Raw genomic sequence first — 19,821 nt, 5'->3', positions numbered from 1 at the left:
AGCAACTCAGAGTTTCTCTCAAGTCCCGTTTCTGCTGTATTATACACATTATTTAAAAAAAAAAAAAAAAAAACATTTTTTTAACCAAAACAAAATTTAACAACTAACTTAATTAAATACAATACGACGATTCAATATACGATCATAGATGTCAACTCGTAGAACTTAAAAAGGTTGCCAGATCATAGATCTAGAATGTCACTAGACCACAATAAAAGAAAACACTAGAAGTTGTTAAATAACATTGGGACTAGAAACTAAATTTCTCCGTCTGACCGGGATAAAACACCACATCAGCCGGGATGTCTGGACGACTCGTCGAAACTGACTGTCTCAGCCAAACCGGGACATCTAGCAAGCCTACTGGTCGCCATAGTGAAAAATGATTATAAATATCGAGAAACAACCTTTTTTGAAGTGAGTTCGTTACCAGGAGAATAGATTCCATTTCTGATTTGATTCCTTTATTGCAACCAAAAGTGGTAAAACGTAAATTACTACCATAGAGCACAGATTCTCAACCTTTTCCACTGATATACCACCAAAGCATATTAATTATTCGTACGATCATAAGTCGTATGTGCCACCAACTGCTCCTCGCTTCCCACCAGTGGTACGCCTACCACAGGTTGAAAAACTCTGTCATAGAGCTACATAATAACAACTGTAAAAGGTAGCGAGAAGCTGTTTTTAATGTGAATTTAGCGTCTAATAAACTGGTACCATCATCTCTCATATTGCCCATATAGTGCATCCGGAAGTTATAGAGGAAGTACTTCCGGTTTCAATATTGAATTCATATAGTTTAGAAGTCTACTGTAGTGAAACAAAATTCGTTGTATATTGCAGATTTCGAAGTTTTAGTACGAAGGAAAATAACATGTTATATCTACATCAAATGGTGAGCACATATTGTTCGTACTCTTTTCTCCTTCAGAGCTAGTTTTTAGGAGGTATTGGGATTTAATATTGACTCATGACTTATAGGGCATCTGAAAAAAATATAAAACAAAAACTACAATCTATGTTTTGGATATCATGTCTTGAAGAACAACCACCTACAGTGACGTATGCAGTGGGATGGTTTAGGAATCCGGAACCTCCTCCCGACTTTCCTGTAAATTTAATCTAGTTTTGGGGGTGACAAAAATATTCTCTATCGACGTTAACTTAATCAAGACAATGTTAAAATGACAAATTTAATAATTTAACTATGCGAATACATTTCTGTTATAAACTGCTCTAATCTCAATGTTACTACTAGCTAAATAATGAATATTTTTTCTAATGAATAATGCTAGCTTAGGTTTCAAATTGTTGGCCGGGACATTTGAAACTTAAAAACGGCGTTATTTAGCTAACAGTAACATTGAAATTCGAGCAGTTTTCAGCAGGAACAATTCGTTTGGTCAGATTATGAAATTTTGAAAGTGCCCTGGCCAATTTCACGCATATGTCGCACTCTCGACTTCACCACAGGCCGATAGCCAGCCCAAAAATGTAGGGAGGTTCGGTAGAAGTTAGGGGAGGGGCGATCCAACCATTTTATAGTTCATCACCATATTATAGTTCATTTGCAAGCCTACCGTGAAAATTTTAGGGGGTCTGTAAAAATTTAGGGGGAGCCGGCCCCGCTAGACTCCTCTGGATACGGACCTGCTTTACCACCTGGTACAATGAATGATATAGCATAGATAAAAGCGATGGAACGTAATTTTGATGATATCTACTATTTTGTTAAGATTACAAGAACCAAATATGTCCCCGGATAATTTAGTTTTTTTTTTTTTGTGTGTCTTAAATTGATAAATGCTGTTTGAGACTGTACTATTCCTGCTTTTCGTCGTCTGCATATTATTTGAAAGTAGATTTATTTATTTAATAAATAGGCGTTATTTAAATACGTTACAATTTAGAATATATAGGTGAAAACATAAATTATTGCGCGTGCATTTACTGGCAAAAAGCCAGGTTCAACATTTAATTAAAATGTGTTGAATCGTTGCTACGAAACAATATATAACAGAATAAGTTTTTGTGCTACTGATGAAGGGAGGATCAAGATGGCTGCTAGACAGATAAGTATATGTGTGTGTAGCTCTCATTTTTCAATTTTTATTGTTAAACAGTCCTACTTTTAGACATTTTAAACAGTTTGATACAATCTTTAAGTTACTTAGAACAATGTATATAGACCCCCTATGTGTAGCGTCACTACCCTCCGCTATTTCTTACAATATTTAGTGTTAGCAATTTTACTTCGAACCGAATATTCGTTCTTGTTGACGAGTCATTTTGGTTACAGCTCATACTGTAACTTTTAAATCAATTTCCGGCACAATATTAAAACAATTTTAGTGATAAAATCGACATGGCTTTATTACTTCGACTATAACAAATAAATTCCCGCAAGAATAGAATAGAATTGCTACTGAACCAGGCTTGCCAACCATACAATAATTTTTCAATGTTATATACGATAATATCCTTGCAATTATTGGTGAATATACGATAATTTTAGAACGCATACCTTTTGCAGCTTTTGAACATGCAAGTAAATTGTAGATGTGCATTAAACAATACTAAAACACATACACTGAGGTCGTTAATAATAATTTCCGCTAAAATAATTCAATAAAGACCTGAGAACTGGAAAATGGCTACTCTGATCAATTAAAAAAAAAAAAAAAAAACATTTACGAGAGGGTGGAAATGTTGTTGTTCAGGTAATGTTAATAAAGATTTTTAAAAATTGTGAGAATTGTGATGCGGATTTGAAGTTTGAAACTGACGATTACTAGTTAAGTTTATTATATTTTATTGCTATTATTAATAGTATTATTCCTGTTTCTACAATTATCACATGCATAACGAATATACGATAATTTTAAAATACGAAAATTGATAATTTTGTTCTCTGAGGTTGACAACTCTGGAGTGATCTTTAGTTGAATCAAGGACGATGTTCACGGAACTACTGACGGAGAAGCAACGTTGATCTGATAATATTATTATTATTATGCTAGGGTGGATGAACCAAAGAGATCTCAGATTATGTGCTTTGTCTCTCATATACTACATTCGTGAAGAGAATTTGAGACCTTTGTCTCTCTTCTTTCTAGCGGTATGATCTGCACTCGACTTTATTTTAATACGCCTTTATGACTTTGTATAGTAACATTACTGAGTGAAAACAACGACGTAAGTGAACCATTAGCATCGTTCATTTGAATTCTATCAATTTCGAGTTCGAATTATGTGGTTGGGCATCCTATTAAGATTTCCAGGAACTTTCACAATTCTATGTTGTTCTTCTTCTACGTGGCGAACGTTGGGCTTGTACTTTCAGGTCGAACTGTGACCAGCTTTCTTTTACAATTGCTCTTCATGTTTCATTTATAATGAAAATTGACCCACACTTATATCTCGGACTATGTTAATAAATGCATTATATGAATAAAAGTTGTTAATAAATAAATGTACCCCTGGAGTTACGTATTTTTGAGAATTATTATTATTTCATAAATGAAAAGTCATATTATTTTGGAGTAACTGTGCACGCAGAAATATTTGTTGAGAGGGGTCCAACACTTGGGAGAAGGCTCCAATACTACGATACACTACGCCGCACTATTGAACCGATTCTATTCTTCATCCGGAAAGACTATAAGTAATTGTTAAGTACTGTCACCTATATTCTCAGAAAGAAAAACATAGAATTAGATTGTTTGATATGAAAAGCAAGCGTACAGATCAGTGGCGGATTCAGGAGGAGGAGCGATCGGGGCGATCGCTTTCCCCCCGCAGAAGAGAAAATTTTCTTATTTTTATATATAAATAAAAAACATTCCAGAGTTTGAAGCCCTTAAAAGTAGCTCTAAGTAGCAGTATGGCAACCCACTGCCCCCCCCCCAGAAGTCGGTCCTGGATCCGCCCCTGGTACAGATGTACAAGCTACAAGACTACATGAATAATTTGTCTGCTAAATAAGTATAAGTTCTATTAAGAAAGTGTAAATGTACGTCGAGTTTCCATTTTTTTTTTTTTTTTTTTTTTTTTTGCCGGGAAGATCTGGAGCCGGTATACAGTTCGCGTAGAGTATGTGTATATATATATTTTTTGTGCATTTCTTCATAGCTTGTCAATTATTGCTACTTTATATAGCAAGAAATATGTCTAAAAGGAAAGAAATCTAATTACTGAATTGTAATTGCATTTCGAAAAGTGACTTGATAAAATATCAATAAGCAATTAAAATGGTGACAACTCCTTTCTTGAAAGTTTTAATGAAATTATTGCATACTTTAAGTAAGTTCTTAGTTCCCATTAAGAATCAATCACTTATTCTGTTCAGAATAGAAATATTATTGTTGGTTCTCCTTTCGCTTAAGGTACTAATTTATAGCAAACTGTACTGAACTGTAGTAGTGTATCCAAACAGTACTCAAATTGCTGTACGCGCTGTACTTATATCACGTTATAATTGGATATTTGGAAGTAAGCTTAAAAATATCGATTTAATAACAACATTTCCTAGTTAGACTTACAAGACACATTCGCGAAGTGTCCCCTCGGGATTTGTGTAAAATTGGTTCAAATGCAAAGTTCTCCGCAGTCCAATCTACATTGTACTAATTTTAGGAGCCCATACCGGTAATTTGCATATTTATGGGTCTTCATATATCCGGAATTCAATCATACACTACTATAACACTCGGACACAAAATTGCTTTTAGTTTCTTTAGATGTATCTGGACATGAATGTAGGGATATGCAGAACAAATTGGATCAAGTGCTGCTTCTCTGACACATGTTACCAATCCCGGCCGCCATATTGGATTCAACTTTCGGTTTTCAAACGGGAATAGGTGAAAGTAATACATCATCAAATTCATGTTCAATTTTCTCGAAAAGACAAGGAGCTCAAAATTGAAGTGTAGAATTTTTGCAAGACTCTGGTGGTATCAGGAAGGTATAGGGCTGACACATCATGAAAAAAATATACTTTCCGAAATAAAGTAAATATCATGGCAGACGGGGGCAAAATACCAAAATACTTTCTAATGGAATATATGGGAGACTACATGTGACAAATGGATTTTTTTAGGTACCTTGGGTTCAGCCTAGGAAGCTGGATTTTCGACAGCGTGTAAATCATAAACACCGTCAAATAATAGTCAAAAACCACGGTGGAAACTTTTATAGTTTCCGACTACTCTGCCGGACAAAAAGTAAGAAATCGAGAATGTTTACTTGTTGTGTATGAAAGAATATGTCACAGAACATAATGTTCCTGTGAGTTCATCTTTCGAAATGAACCTTCGGATCAAAAACGTACCGTTGGGCAAAATACCACCAGATCACCAACATCATCCTCGCAGCAGTATAGTGTATAGGGAGCATAGTGCAGTGTTGGGTAAGTTACTTGTAAAAATGTAACGCGTTACAAGTTACTTTACTTTCTGTTAAAATGTAACGCGTTACTAACGCGTTACTTGCCTCAAAAAAGTAACTGTTACTTTACTTCGAAAGTAACGCGTTACTAATGCGTTACTTTTAGGTCCGAAACTTTGAATATGTGAAAAAAATCTTATTACTTCAGTTTTCCGTACTACTATTACTACTACTACTATTATTATTATTATTATTATTATTATTATTATTATTATTATTATTATTATTATTATTATTATTATTATTATTATTATTATTATTATTATTATTATTGAACGTTCTGGATCGATTTATGTAAATGCAAAGACAAACTTTTGCTTGACAGCTACATGAACATGTTCATGTAATGTAACATTGACTAAAATGCCATACTGCGCTACTCGTAGAGATGGGGACGAGTGAGTTCGAGCAAGTTTTCTTTGAAACTCGATTCGACTAGAAGCAAACATCTATGAGTTCGACCCGAGAACTCAGCTTGAAAAATTTCCTCCAACTCGACTCGAATTTGGGTCGAGTTGAGCCAAATCTGGTGTATAGTTTCGAGTACTCTCTTCAAGTATCTTACATAGACAATATAATTATTGTCAATGGTACTACTACAACTTTATTATTATTATTATTATTATTATTATTATTATTATTATTATTATTATTATTATTATAACACTGTGTATAAACATGAAAGATAGGCGGTTTATATCTGAATACTAAAAAAGTAGTTGATTGTCAACCTCGGTAATCGTGAAGTCTAGAAGTCAAGGATATGTTAACGAGCTTGTGAATTTGGATTGAGGGTCTAGGTTGAGTATTCGGGCTCGAGCCAAACATTGTTAAAAGTTATAGGGTACTAGCCAAATATCTTCAAAACTGCTCGGCCCGGGTTTAGAATTGTCAACGACTCGAGCAGCTCGGCTCACAGCTCATTCACTATCGAACCAAACCGAGAAGTGAGCCGAGCCAACAGCTTACCCAACCGAGTCGGCTAGAGCTCTTCGCTCAGTTGAGTCGAACCGAGCAGATGGCACATCCCAACCAAGCCAGCTCGACCCGATGGTTCACCCAAGCGAGCCGGCTTGAGCCATCGGCTCAGTTAAGCCGAGCCGAGCTAAGCTTGTTATAAAAATCTCTTGTAGTCTCGCTATAGAGACGCGACGAGATGCGAGCAGTGTCCCCTCTCGTGAGCAACACTAAAAGTATTCCATATTACTGCTTAGCTTACATTTCTCAGGGTTTTCGCTTTCCACTGTAATCAGGCCATGATTTCAAAACGAGTTAAAACGAGCGAGCCATTTATCATTCTCGACTCGACACGAAAAACATGAAATCCGCTCGGAACTCGACTCGAGAATATTACTTTTGACTCGACTCGAAACTCGACTTGGATTCGAGTCGAGTTTTAGCTTGATCCGTGCCCATCCCTATGCGTTAGAAAAATGGTTGCTTATTATTATTCTGCTAAACTAATTATATAATAATAACAACAATGTTGCTATGTAAAATTAAAAAGACAGAATATAGAGAAACATTACACTACAACTGACAAAATGAGAACACATGAATGTGGGGGTGAATCAAAACTTGCCAAAAACTCTAAAATCGATACAAGCTTTTTAAAGCTAGTTGTTCCAAACTCTATAATCAACGGGACTTTAGGATATGCAAACTGATCTAAAAGAACTCTAATAGTACATACCATTAACATTACATCAATAAAGTAGGCCTGCTCATCAGAACACAGTTTATTCATATTAACCCCTTTTTGTATGTCGTTAATTATGGCACCCTAGTTGTTGATAAATATTTCTCGCCGGGGCACCACTTTACTTTTAAATTCTGTTTACCACTATCTTCAGCTTTTAAGGAAAAGCATTCTTTTAAATGTTCGAACGATAAAATATCTTCGTTCTCTCCTTATAAATTCAACACCAATCAAAGTAAAATAGACTACAAGTACCACTGCACTCGTAGTTCACTCAGTGAATGGATTGGAGCTGTCTAAATCTATGACAAAATCTTCCAGGTGCTTGCAATCAGTACACGTGATTATCCCTGAGGCTGTCCTCATCTTCCAAAAACAGCAAGTGGTACTATTTTTTGTTATGGAAATAAACAAATCAAATTGTATCTATGAATGTATTTGCAAGCCTACCAACATAAAGTTCGTAAGGCGAAACGGGAAAATGCACATCGAGATTTCCCGTTCAGCATTACATTAAGATGAAAAGTGATAACAAGTTTTACATGCAAATTTCATTGCTAGAGGTCATAAGGCGAAACGGAAAAGGGCGAACAGTGCAGGAATCGTCGGTCACTGACATCGTTCATGCTCCATTGTTCCATTCTGAGAAATTCACTTACAGGAAAGAAACATTTGTTTCCGAAAAAAAAAAAATACATATATTGTAGTTACTCATCCGAAATGTAACGCGAAAAAAGTAACGCAAACTAGGTACGTTACTTAAAATTTTGTAACGCGTTACTGTTACAGTTACTTTGGAAAAAATGTAACGCGTTACTAGGAAACGTTACTTAAAAAGTAACGCGTTACAATTAACGCGTTACTTGCGTTACGTTACTTCCCAACACTGGCATAGTGTATAGCTAGTATAGGGAGGAAGGTGTGTGCAAGTGTAATAACCTGCGAGCAACGAAAACCACCAATAGACAGCATATCGGTCAGTTACGTTACGTACTGCGAATTGTATTTGTGGTATCGCTCATTTGTAGCGGAATGCCAGAGAATGTCCATAGGGTCTGTTTACAGCACTGTCCGCCTATTTTTTTTTTCAATCTGAGAGTGACCATTTCGGAGTGATATTGCTGTGATATGACCGTCAGTTAACGAGGATATTCTATCGCTGATTCGTTTCGTACAATTGTTCCTAACATTTGTTGTGAGAATGGCGAGTGTTCAGTCATCAGGGTGTGGATTATGTGAAAAATGATTTCGAGGCAAACGGAAACAAGCCATTGGATTTCAAATGGAGTTACAGGCCGTAAGTTACTTGCGTGGTTCGCTTGAAAAATCTTTCTGTTTTGTAGCAGAAGTTAATTATCTCCATTCAAATTGTTGGTGCAAAGTTAGAAACTTGCTTAAAGAAGTTCAACTGGCTAGTGCTGCTTGTGAGGAAACTGTTTCTGCTTATGCGGATATGATTAGTTGTGATATACAAACTAGACCTTGTTCATACGTTACTGAAGTTACCTCTGTTTCGGACAATTACCTATTTGTTTTCACTGGTGAAAAAACGAACAGTTTACAGTTTACATCTTCGTCAGTTCTGTTCCCATTTGCGACCAAGTGCCAACACGAGTATCGAAAACAGATTGGCAATGCTTCTAACAAAACTGCGACATGATTTGTCAAATAGTTTCCTAGCTGCAATATTTAAATACAAAGATGAAAGTGGAGTATTAAGAGCACTAATTATATGGAATTCTAGCAAATAAAATAGTGTTAGTTATGGATGGTACTTACATATATACTGAAAAGTCAAATAATTACAGTGTTCAGAGGCGCTTATACAATGTACAGAAATGTCGTCCTCTTGTAAAGCCTATGATGATTGTCACAGCGTCTGGGTTTACTGTCGATATTATGGCCCATTCGTTGGTGCAAATTACAATGCCAATATTACCAACTCTTTGTTCAGAAATGCTGCTAATAATTTACACGACTTCATAGAGACTGGTGACTGCGTCCTGGTTGATCGAGGATTTCGGTATTCCGTATCTGTATTTCAGGAAACAGGAGTACTTGCCAACATGCTGTCTCTTATTCAAAAGGTTTCAAAACATGAAGCAGCAGGTGCAAACTTTTCACATGTAGTCACCAAAGGCAGATGGCCAGTAGAAGCCAAAAATCGGAACATCAAAGTGAAGTTCAAAATGTTCAGAGTCCCCATAGCAGCGTTGGCACATATTCGTGCATCTTCTAATGGTTTGCGCCATGGAAAACCAGTTTTCAGCATCCATCACTAAAGATGCAAGATGCAAGAAGATGCAATGAAATGCAAGAACAAGTTGCTATTGTGCTTTCACGTGCTAATCTACCAAATCAACTCCAACAAAAGTTTACTGATTCGGGAGACATTACTAGGCAATATCAGCTTTGGACACCATTTGATGCTACTTCACTCAGTGAATTTCCTCGTCTAACTGCAGATGATTTATATGAAATAACATTAGGTATCGACCAAATCGAGAGTGCTCAGGTCTACGCGGCTGAACACATGAAAAGTGATGGCAGTTTTGAGTTATTTTATAATGCAGTTACTCTCAATATTTTAAGGTTTAAAATACAATCCCGACATGTGCAATCCTTACGTTACGTTCTTTTTGTAGAATTTGATGACACCCAGGTTGAATCAAAATCCATTGCTGGTTGGTATTGTGAGTGCCCAAGTAGAGCAAGGTTCTTGGTTGTTGTTCTCATATCGCCTCTGTTTTATGGTAGTTGGCAATAGGCCTCATTTATTTTCCTGCTGCCCACTTAAATAATCTTTTCGTTGACAGCACTAAGTTTGTATCAAGTGATCCACATCTCATTCCAGTCAGTGTCAATTTGTTTCATCCATGTGTCATAAGTATTATACAGTGTTTCCCTTTTTCTACAATTGGTCTGATTACGATTAGTCGGTTGTGCATGACAAGACATCAAAGAAAATACTAATTTTAGTTGGTGTAATATATCCATTTTTGGAGTGAGTGTAACTTTGTTTCATTCATGTGTCATACGGATAATGAAATGTTCTCGTTTTCTTCATTTGGTTTGCTGTCAATTTGTCATATTTTATATGTACGTTCAGAATTCGAAGAAAATATTAATTTCAATTAATGTCAGTTCCTAGGCATCTCCATGGATAACAATGCTCCATTTCCCAATTTTGTCTGGCACAGTACTCGGAAACTACAAAAATCTTGACCGTGGTTTTTAAAACTATTATTTGCCTGTATTTATATTTTACACGCTGTCCAAATTTCAGATCCCTAGGCTGAACCCAAGGTACCTTAAAAATCCATTTTTCACATGTAGCTTCCCATATACTCCATTATAAAATATTTTGATATTTTGTCCCCGTCCGCCATGATAATTACTTTATTTCGGAAACTATTTCTTTTTTTCATGTGTCAGCTCTATATCTTCCTGATAGCACCAGAGTTTTGCAAAAATTCGACACTTCAATTTTGAGCTCTTTATGTCAAAGAGTCCTTTACTGGTATAGTGAATTTTACTTTAGCTTGTACCGTTTGGAAGGTATTGTATGTTAAATCCCTCCAGGCACTTCGCTAATAGACATTGCAGAGTAATATCAGTTACGTTTGCATTTTTGATGTTGATAAATCAAAACAATTTCTAAGTGGAAAAATACTGTAGGTATAAACAAACTCTTTCCAACATCGGTGTCATAATCTTGTTATGTTTCTGTTACGTTACGGTGTATGTTACACTATAACAAGGAAGTATTGTATTACGGTCAAAATACTTAATGTAAATCCAGATACGACCAGATTTGGGTGAAGACCTACCATTTCCGTATTGACGTCTGTGTGTATGTATGTACGTTCAGAGAATATTTCGTCAATGGTAAATCACATAAAAGATTACATATACACACGGGACCCAGCACAAGGTTCTATTTGGTTCAATATTCGTGAAGGGCTTGACGTTTAACATACAATAATTTGCAAACGGTACAAGTTACTTTAAAATTCACTACATCAATAAATTTCCGAGAAAATTGTACATGAATTTGATGTATCGCTTGCATGTATTCCCATTTGAAATACCGGAAATTGAACCCAATATGGCGGATCTAAAATGGCAGCCGGAGTGTGTAACATGTGTCAGAGAAGCAATACTTGATCCAATTTGTTTTACATATGCCCATATTCATGTCCAGATACATCTAAAGAAACCAAAAGCAATTTTGAGACCAAGCGTTTTGGTAATGTATGATTGAATTCCGGATATATGAAGGCCCATAAATATGCAAATTACCAGTAGTGGCCGCTAAAATTAGTACAATACACATTGGGCAGCGGAGAACTTTGCATTCGAATCAATTGTACATGAATCTCGAGGGAACACTTTGCGAATGTACATTGTTAGAAACACGTCAGATGTCTGGGTTGGCAATTTGCAATAATAAACCCATATTACATTAACCGCTTCGGTCCATATGTCCACATTTATGAACAGAAATTGTTATTTTTTTCTGATCGTTTCGTTAAATTTGCTGGATTGATTACTGGCGTACACACGCGTGGGCGTCTGAACACCAAATACGTTTTTTTCGGTAATCTCCAGTGCAAGTGGCAGCCGCCCTTCAATTGTTTGAGATGGCAGGTGCTGGTGAAACACAAGCTTTTGTAAGTCGGAAAAATAACTATTATTTTCTCCCACATATATTATTGCTACAAACAAGTTTTTTTTTTTTTGTGACAAACAATTAATGTTTCAGACACTTGTTGGCGATTATTAGCTTTGCTTTATCTCTGATGAACAAAATCTAATGAGAAGTTATTTTTGATATTCACAATTGTGTACACTGGTTTCATATTTGATACTTGTTTCACTATATTTGTTCGTTATATTTTTTTATATTTGTTAGCTGCAAAATTGTACATAATAGAAACGGAACACGGTATTAATGCATTGAAAATTTCATTTTCATTATTAGAAAGTATAGGAAAATTTGTAACTATTCAAATTTCTAGTATTTGTGCTAATCACTGATATAACAAATATTCCAAGCATTTATCCAATGGTTTCATTTTTTACATTCTTCTGAAAGCTAACCATAGAAGATGTTCTAAATTTGAATCTGATATCGACGATTCAGATAATGATCCAGATTTTATGGATGATGACTCCAGTAACTCTAGCAATAAAGATAGCAATGGCGGAATTGCAAGAGACGAAAATGGTAAGCAACAAATTGTTTTACTTGCTATCTGTTCTAGAGAACTGAATTGTCTACACGAAATTATTTGGCCAAACACAGACAGGTCCATTTAGTTGTAGTGCGACATCTTCAAATTTGAATTTTAAGTAGCTCAGAATTTTGTCCATTTCTGTTCAACAAGAAAAAAATTGTACATTTCAAATAAACGACGGAGGGCAATTTCAAAATTTGGCTACTTCGATCACCTGTAGTGCGATATATTCAAATTCGAATTTTAAGCAGTTCAGAATTTGTACATTTTTGTCCAACCAAGAAAAGTTTTTCTATCATTCAAATTAACAAAGGAGGCACAATTCAAATTTTTGGCCACTTCAATCGCCAGTAGTGTGACATCTTAAAATTTGAATTTTCACTAGCTTAGAATTTTCAGTACTTTTTATATAACTAAATGGACGCGCCTGTGATTGGCCAAATAACTTTGTGTAGATAATTCAGTTCTTTAGAATATATAACGAATACAATTATTGCTTACCATTTTCGTCTCTTGCAACACCGCCATTACTATCTTCACTGCTACAGTTACTGGAGTCATCATCCATAGAATCTGGATCATTATCTGAATCGTGAATATCTGAAGCAAATGTAGAAAATTTTCTGTGGTTAGTTCTCCTAAGAATGAGAGGAACGAAATTATTGACTATATGGTTGTTTTTGAATAGTGAAAATCAAAATTGCTTTTTTCTGTTCCACACACACACAAAAAAAGGACATTCAGAAACACAACGTACAATGTAATATGTATGTTATGCTCTCAAGAAAGGAGAAAAATGTAAGAAAAATATTACTAAATAAAAGTATTATATTTAATAATAAAGTATTCAGTACATGCTATTTTAAGTTTATAAACGAAGCTGTTGTTTATTGTGTCATAACAATGGGCCTATGTTTAGCAGAAGGGGTCCAGCTCTTTCCTCTAAAAAAATGTTACAATTTTGGTAATTTCTGTTCACATTCGGTTAGTTTAGGTTAGGTTAGGTTTGTTTAGGTTAGGTTAGTTTAGTTTCTGTTATGTTATATTAGTGTAGGGGTCCCGCATAATTTCCCCCTCCCCCAAAAATGATAGAATTTCGCTTATTTCTACTAATATTAGGTTAGTTTAGGTTAGTTCAGGTTAGCTTAGGTTAGTTTATGTTAGGTTAGGTTAGATTTAGTTACTTTATGTTACGTCTAAGTACTTGCATCATTCATTTCTCCTGTAAAATTTGTGTTTTTTTACGTGCTTCTGGACCCCTTGTACTAAACATACTCCCAATAATGTAATAATATGTCAGAAAAAAGGTATAGTATAGCAAAAAAAAAAAAAAAAAGGAATAAAATATATCATAATTGTTCACAAATATTTAGATATGCAATTACTTATTATTGAACCAATGTCCACAATAACAAAGTATTCAAATTCTGAAAAGTAAATTTAAAAGTATGATTTTAAATGATACAAAAAAAATTGAAAGATGGTTTTAAAAGATTGGTAGTCTGGGACCGAAGGGGTTTAGAATGTATATCAACTACAGAATGAAAGTAGAGAACGAATAACAGTTGACTAGTTTTCAATATCTATTATGCTATTGGAAGTTATCTATTATTGATAGTTTGATATTATTGGTGAGCATATAGAGTGAGCAAAGAGAAAATGGAGAATAATAATTATAAAAAGTTTTTAGGAGAAGGTAAAGGTATTTTGTAGAAAAAGAATGAAATTAAATATTACGTTATCATGCCCTGTACATTGAAGAGAAAGGTTAATTAATAAAAGTGGATAAATATGAAAGAATTAATGAAATGGGGATAAAGGACAAAGTGGAAGGATTCCGGGATAACACACGGGTGTGATGTTTTCTCCCTCCCAAAAAATATACGATATAGGATCGAACAGGGACCATTTGTAACGTATATTGGAAACCACCATTTAAAATGTAATGTTTAATTTATATTATTACGTTACATTCCAGCCCACAGTCCGTGTAAGTTTTAAAAAATGTCAAAATGATCCAATCACATTAAATCAGGCACGACAAATTATATCACTATTACCTTTATTCTCCAAAACTTCATTAATTATATTTTTCTTTTTCGCATGTTATAGCAACGTTTTAAACAAGCAACTATATGCTGTTAATGTAACTAAATATAACCACAGATAAGATTAAATCCTTTTTCTTTCTATTTAGAATCAACAACATAGATATGTTCTTTTCTTCTTCTTCTTCTACACGACAGATTGTGTACTTTTATGCACCGTTGTCCAAAACCAAGATATAAAAATATAAGAAATTACAAAATAGATATATAATATCGTATATTCGCATCAGTGGTGAGAGCTCTAGTAATGTGATACTGTGCCTTTGAACATATTTTATGATTTGTTAGGCAAATAAATGAGGAAACAGTGTGCATTATGACTCATGAACATACACACTACGAAGGGGCGAAGAAAAATAATAGGAAGTGAAAGAAATGTGGGCACAGAAAGTAATTAGAGGAATTTGCTGGGTTGAACGGGAAACCAGTAAAGAAATCTTGGTAATGATAGGGTGTGTTGAAAGGAACAATATTGTAAACAATAGAAAATAGTAAATAAAATTACTTAGGCATTGCTTGAGGACAAATCTATTCTGAGTTCGTGTAGAATGAATAGTTGAAAGAAAATTTATTCTGAGTTACGTAGTAGACTAGTTGGAAAGAAATATATTTTGGGTTATGTAATAAAGAAAAGTTGAAAGGAAATATATTTTAAGTTACGTGATGGGGTGAATAGTTGAAAAAAAAATATATTCTGAGTTTTGTGATAAAATGGAAAGTTGAAATGAAATCTGTTTTGAGTTATGTGATAGAATTAATAGTTGAAAGAAAATATATTCTGAGTTATGAAATAAAAATGAAAAGTTGAAAAGAGATCTATTCTGTTACGTGATGGAACGAATAGTTGGAGAGAAAACTACGTATAACAACAACAACAACAACAAAAAATAGAATTCATTATCACATTTAAGGTAACTGCTACATTAAAGAAACAAAGTTGGGGCAGAAGGGTAGGTTGGGGCACAATAATGGTAGGTCTTTACTTATGGTATTAATGTTTTCATGGTTGTTCTCTTTTTTTATTGTAACATATAGTAATAAATGCTATTATTTTAAATTCAGGTTTCTTGGACCAACTTTCATGTACTGGATTACAAGCTTGTCTCCCATAATGCACCTGTATACTTATATATTTTGTTTAATGTCGGCAATAATAAGTAATTGTTCTATGAAAACTTTTACCAGATACAATAATAAAAGATGTATAGAACTGAAGAAGGACAACTGGAAAGTTGTTTCAGATATCCAGTGTGCAATGGCATGTAGCAAAGACAAAAGTTGTAAGGCATTTCAAACTGCTCAAGGGAAGAACAACAAGACACTCTGTAATCTGTGTAGCGTGAAGAAGTCGATGACACGCTATGGCACAGCTTATTATGAGAGATTAGAATTTGGTAAGTATAATTGTGTAATTAATAATGCTGTGATGTTTTTTCTCTACACTAGCCGATTACACATACAGTCATTCTAACTCTTGATGTATCGTACTAATGAAATACAACAGAATGCTTTATGGTGTTGCCAGACTACATAGCAGTGTTGCCACAATCCTCGCTCTGGAGTGGGCTGAAAAATAGTACCAAATTGAGACAAAAAGGACTGAATTCATTATTTTATATCACTGTAATACATAGTTCTATAACACGAAACTAAAAGAGGTAAAGTTCTAGACCCCCCCCTGCCAAGTCCAAATCAAGAAAGTGCTCTTTTTAAAAATTATTTTTAAAAACATCCAAATAGCAGGACCCAGTGGCATAACAATGGCCTTTGGCGCCCCTAAGCAAAATACCTACTGGCGCCCCCTCACCCATTTAATAGACCAATGTGTGACCATCTGTAACTTACGCGTATACGCCACATCTTACATTTGATTAGCTTTGGGCAGTGTTACCAATATGAGATATGAGAAAACAGGGCTAAAAATTCGCTAACTGCAAAAGAAAAAAAAAAGTTATCACGTCGTTGAGATTAGAGCCTAAATAGGTCAGTATCATCCTCATCCATTTATCGTCCTCATCCATTTAACACTACGTCATCTCAGTCAACATCAGGAGCGGACGAAGGCAAAATTTTCACCCTGCCAATGAGTCTTTGCTCCCCCCCCCACCTAGTCCTAGCCTATATTTTACATTTTATCACAGTGATGTTAGAAAATACGTTCGAAAATTTATTATGGGGTGCTCATTTGGGCGCACCTGACGTTAGCGTCGCGGGCAGTTGCCCGGTTTGCCCGACCTTTGGTGTTTGGAGAATTTGTCGTTATTGTTGAAAGCCTGTTGCGCAGGGGAATTTTATTTAGAATATAGTTAGTAAGCTCAGTACATGTAATATGGGACTGGCATCGTATTAATACGGCAATAATTAACTACTAGGAGGATTAATTTCTTAATCATACAGTGCTATAACCTCGACGAGTTTACAGTAATGCCAATAATTTGATACACAAATGTAATAAACTGCGAGAGAGGGGGGAAGGAATTTTTATTCTTGTCATGTTTGAAAGTGAAGACCGCGAAAACTTGGGGCTCCATTTATATAATTTGTTTCTTTTTTATTAAAAACCTGGGGCTCCCCCTAATATACCGAAACGTCCTGCGCCCGGAGGCAATGCCTACCCTGCCTACCCTATTGCTAGGCCGCTGGGAGGATCCCAAACAACCGTGGAAGTAGATGAAACTTTTCTCGCACGTAGGAAGTATAACAGAGGCCGCAAATTAAGAGAAAACAGTTATCATCTTCGGTATGTATTGCAAGGAAACCAAACGCGCCTCTATTTCAAAGTGACCATAAATCAAAACGGTATTATGGCCATATATGAAAATATATAGAGTAAATCAAAAGTCTGGACACGGTAGAATAAATCGAGAACTTAACTTCGGATCGAAAAATCAAAAAACACGTGTTTAGTAATATTAAAAAATCTATCTGATGAAACCAAACTTGACCCTCTAGATCCACCCCCTGGGGGTTGGAGTGGGGTCAATTTTGAAATTTCTAATAGAAACTCCAATTTTTGATTGCAGATTTGGATTCTACGGCCCAAACTATGTAAAGTTTCATCAACACTTTTCTGTCGATGCATAACATGGCGCAGTAATCGGGGAAAATAAATGGCCCCTAAATACTCCCATTTCGTTCATGAGCTTGGTAGTATTTCCGACCTTTGTTCTCGTTCAGTGTCACTGGTTCATTTCTCTGTACCTTCACGTCACTGGATAGAAGCACACTACACACAGACAGAAGACACAGAGAAAGGCACACCTTCTTCATTCGGGCTTCGGGCAGTATCAGTGTTGCAAACCAGAAAATTCAAAAGCGGCGAGTAGAGGACAAAAAATAAAACAATTAAAAGTAAAAAGAAAATGGAAGAAAAGTATAGCTATTGAAGTATCTGCTTATTGCACTATGGTGTTTTTTTGACTTCTGTGTCTAAGATGAAAATGTATTGATATAACTGTTTTCTAATCGCTAAAATATGACATTCATTAGGGTCGATTGTACCATTCTCTGATAAAGATAAATTATCGGAATGATCCAACCTTGTCGCGGTAGTAGATCTCATCTTACACAAAATAACACATGACCACTGCGACCAGTATTATCTTATCTGACGATTAAAAGATATCAGGATAGTGTGGAATTGGCCCTATAACGTGCAAATGTTCGAATGGTGTGAAATTATCAAAAATAGCCTGTAACTGTCAAGCTAATTTATGTTTGAAATAACGGGTGAACCAAAAGTTAGACCACGGTAGAGTAACTGGAGAAATACACTTCTGATCATAAAAGCGCAAAAAAACGTATTTAATATGTTTCAAGAAGCTATCCGATGATATCAAACGCAACACTCCGCCCCCACCTTCTGAAAAGGAGTGGGAGGCATTGATTTTTCAAATGGGAACTCCAATGTTTTATTGAAGATTCGGAGACTGCATCCCAAATAATGTAAGGTATAATCAAAATTTTTTCGTCGATATGTGATATCATGCTGTAATCGGCGAAATTAGATGCTCCCTTCTTCGTTTATGAGCTTGATATTAGCTCCGACCGTCTGTACAAGGTGCAGTATTTTGAGAAATACGCGTCGGATCAACCAAGTTATTCAATGGTACCAAACACGATACCGCACCCTACCGCTAGTTGGGGTTAGCTGAAAGATTTGGAATGGAAGCTTTTATTTCTTATTGCAGAGTCGGATTCTGCGCACAAACCTGTATAAGATTTAGTCGAAACATCGTTGTCGCTGTGTGACGTGCCGCTGTAATGGCGAAATCAGGAGAACTTCCTATATGAACTTTAATTAGCTTCAATGCTGTAGACGTGATAAAAGAAGTATACATGTGATCAAAAACAAAAGAAAATGTGTGACTATTGGGTTTGTTAGGGTGTTTATCGTTCCTTTTCCGCAGTCGGAAGACCCGGGTTCGATTCCCGGTGGGAGCTCATGTGGTTCGGATTCCACGTTAATCAGTAGGTCCACGTCTCATATAGCCTCGCTACTGAAAAGGGACGTTAAACTCAAAATCAACTCAACTCCTTTTCCGCAGTGGGATGAGAGAGACGGGACCTACAGTTGAAAGTGAGTTCCGAACCTCTATTAGGTTTTGGAACCGAGACGTTCCCCATGAACAATTGCCGACGAAGTTTGTCCGACCGTCGTCGATTATTGGGTGACAGCAGTGAAAAGGGTGTGCTAGTGCTGGTACAAAGGCGGCTGCCTATTTGTCGGCTTGGCAGCGAACACCGTGACGGCCCCGCCGCTGTTCAGGAACGGCAGCTATGAGACCGACGGTTGTCTTGGCCCAGCAGTGGCACGACGTCGTCCCCCGAAGCGACGGCATCATGATTTTCGCCATCATTTCGCCTGATTTGTGCGAATAGTCGGACTGCGACTCACGAGACTGCTCGCAGTCTCGCATAGTTTTAGATGGGTAAAATTATTATTGAATTCTTTCTTTACTTCTTCTTCTTCTCCTTATTATTATTATTATTATTATTATTATTATTATTATTATTATTATTATTATTATTATTATTATTATTATAGTATATTATATTATTATCTGCTAGTAGTTGTAGTAGTAGTAGTAGTTGTAGTAGTGATAGTAGTAGTAGTCTGTAAAGGGTAGTAGTCTGTAGTAGTATGTTTTATTTTTATTTTTAATCCTTTCATCCTTTAATTTTTAAATGTCTATAATGTGCAGTGGCGTATATAGGGGGGTGGCTTCCGGGCTTAAGCCCCCCCCCCCGAAATCTTACTTAGTATAGTAAAGTAAATGAAAAATCTTGCAGAATTTTCACATTTCCAGGCAAAGTCTCC

General features: G+C 35.7%; 1 protein-coding gene across 1 annotated transcript in view; it reads left to right on the top strand.

Annotated features, from left to right (window-relative positions):
• The first annotated feature begins 15,779 nt into the window (after positions 1 to 15,779).
• Positions 15,780 to 19,821, top strand: part of LOC145691609 (uncharacterized) — a 36,890-nt gene continuing 32,848 nt past the window's right edge. Inside the window, exon 1 of the mRNA XM_081767012.1 lies at positions 15,780 to 15,895. Within this exon, the coding sequence (XP_081623138.1) occupies positions 15,853 to 15,895 (43 nt within the window). The 5' untranslated portion in view covers positions 15,780 to 15,852. The remainder of the gene's footprint in view (positions 15,896 to 19,821) is intronic.

This window comes from Thermobia domestica, chromosome 8, assembly GCF_964235325.1.
Source record: "Thermobia domestica chromosome 8, izTheDome1.hap1.1, whole genome shotgun sequence".
Taxonomy (NCBI): Eukaryota; Metazoa; Arthropoda; class Insecta; order Zygentoma; family Lepismatidae; genus Thermobia; species Thermobia domestica.
The sequence above is the reverse complement of the archived record's forward strand: the minus strand, read 5'-3'. Positions and strand labels throughout refer to the sequence as shown.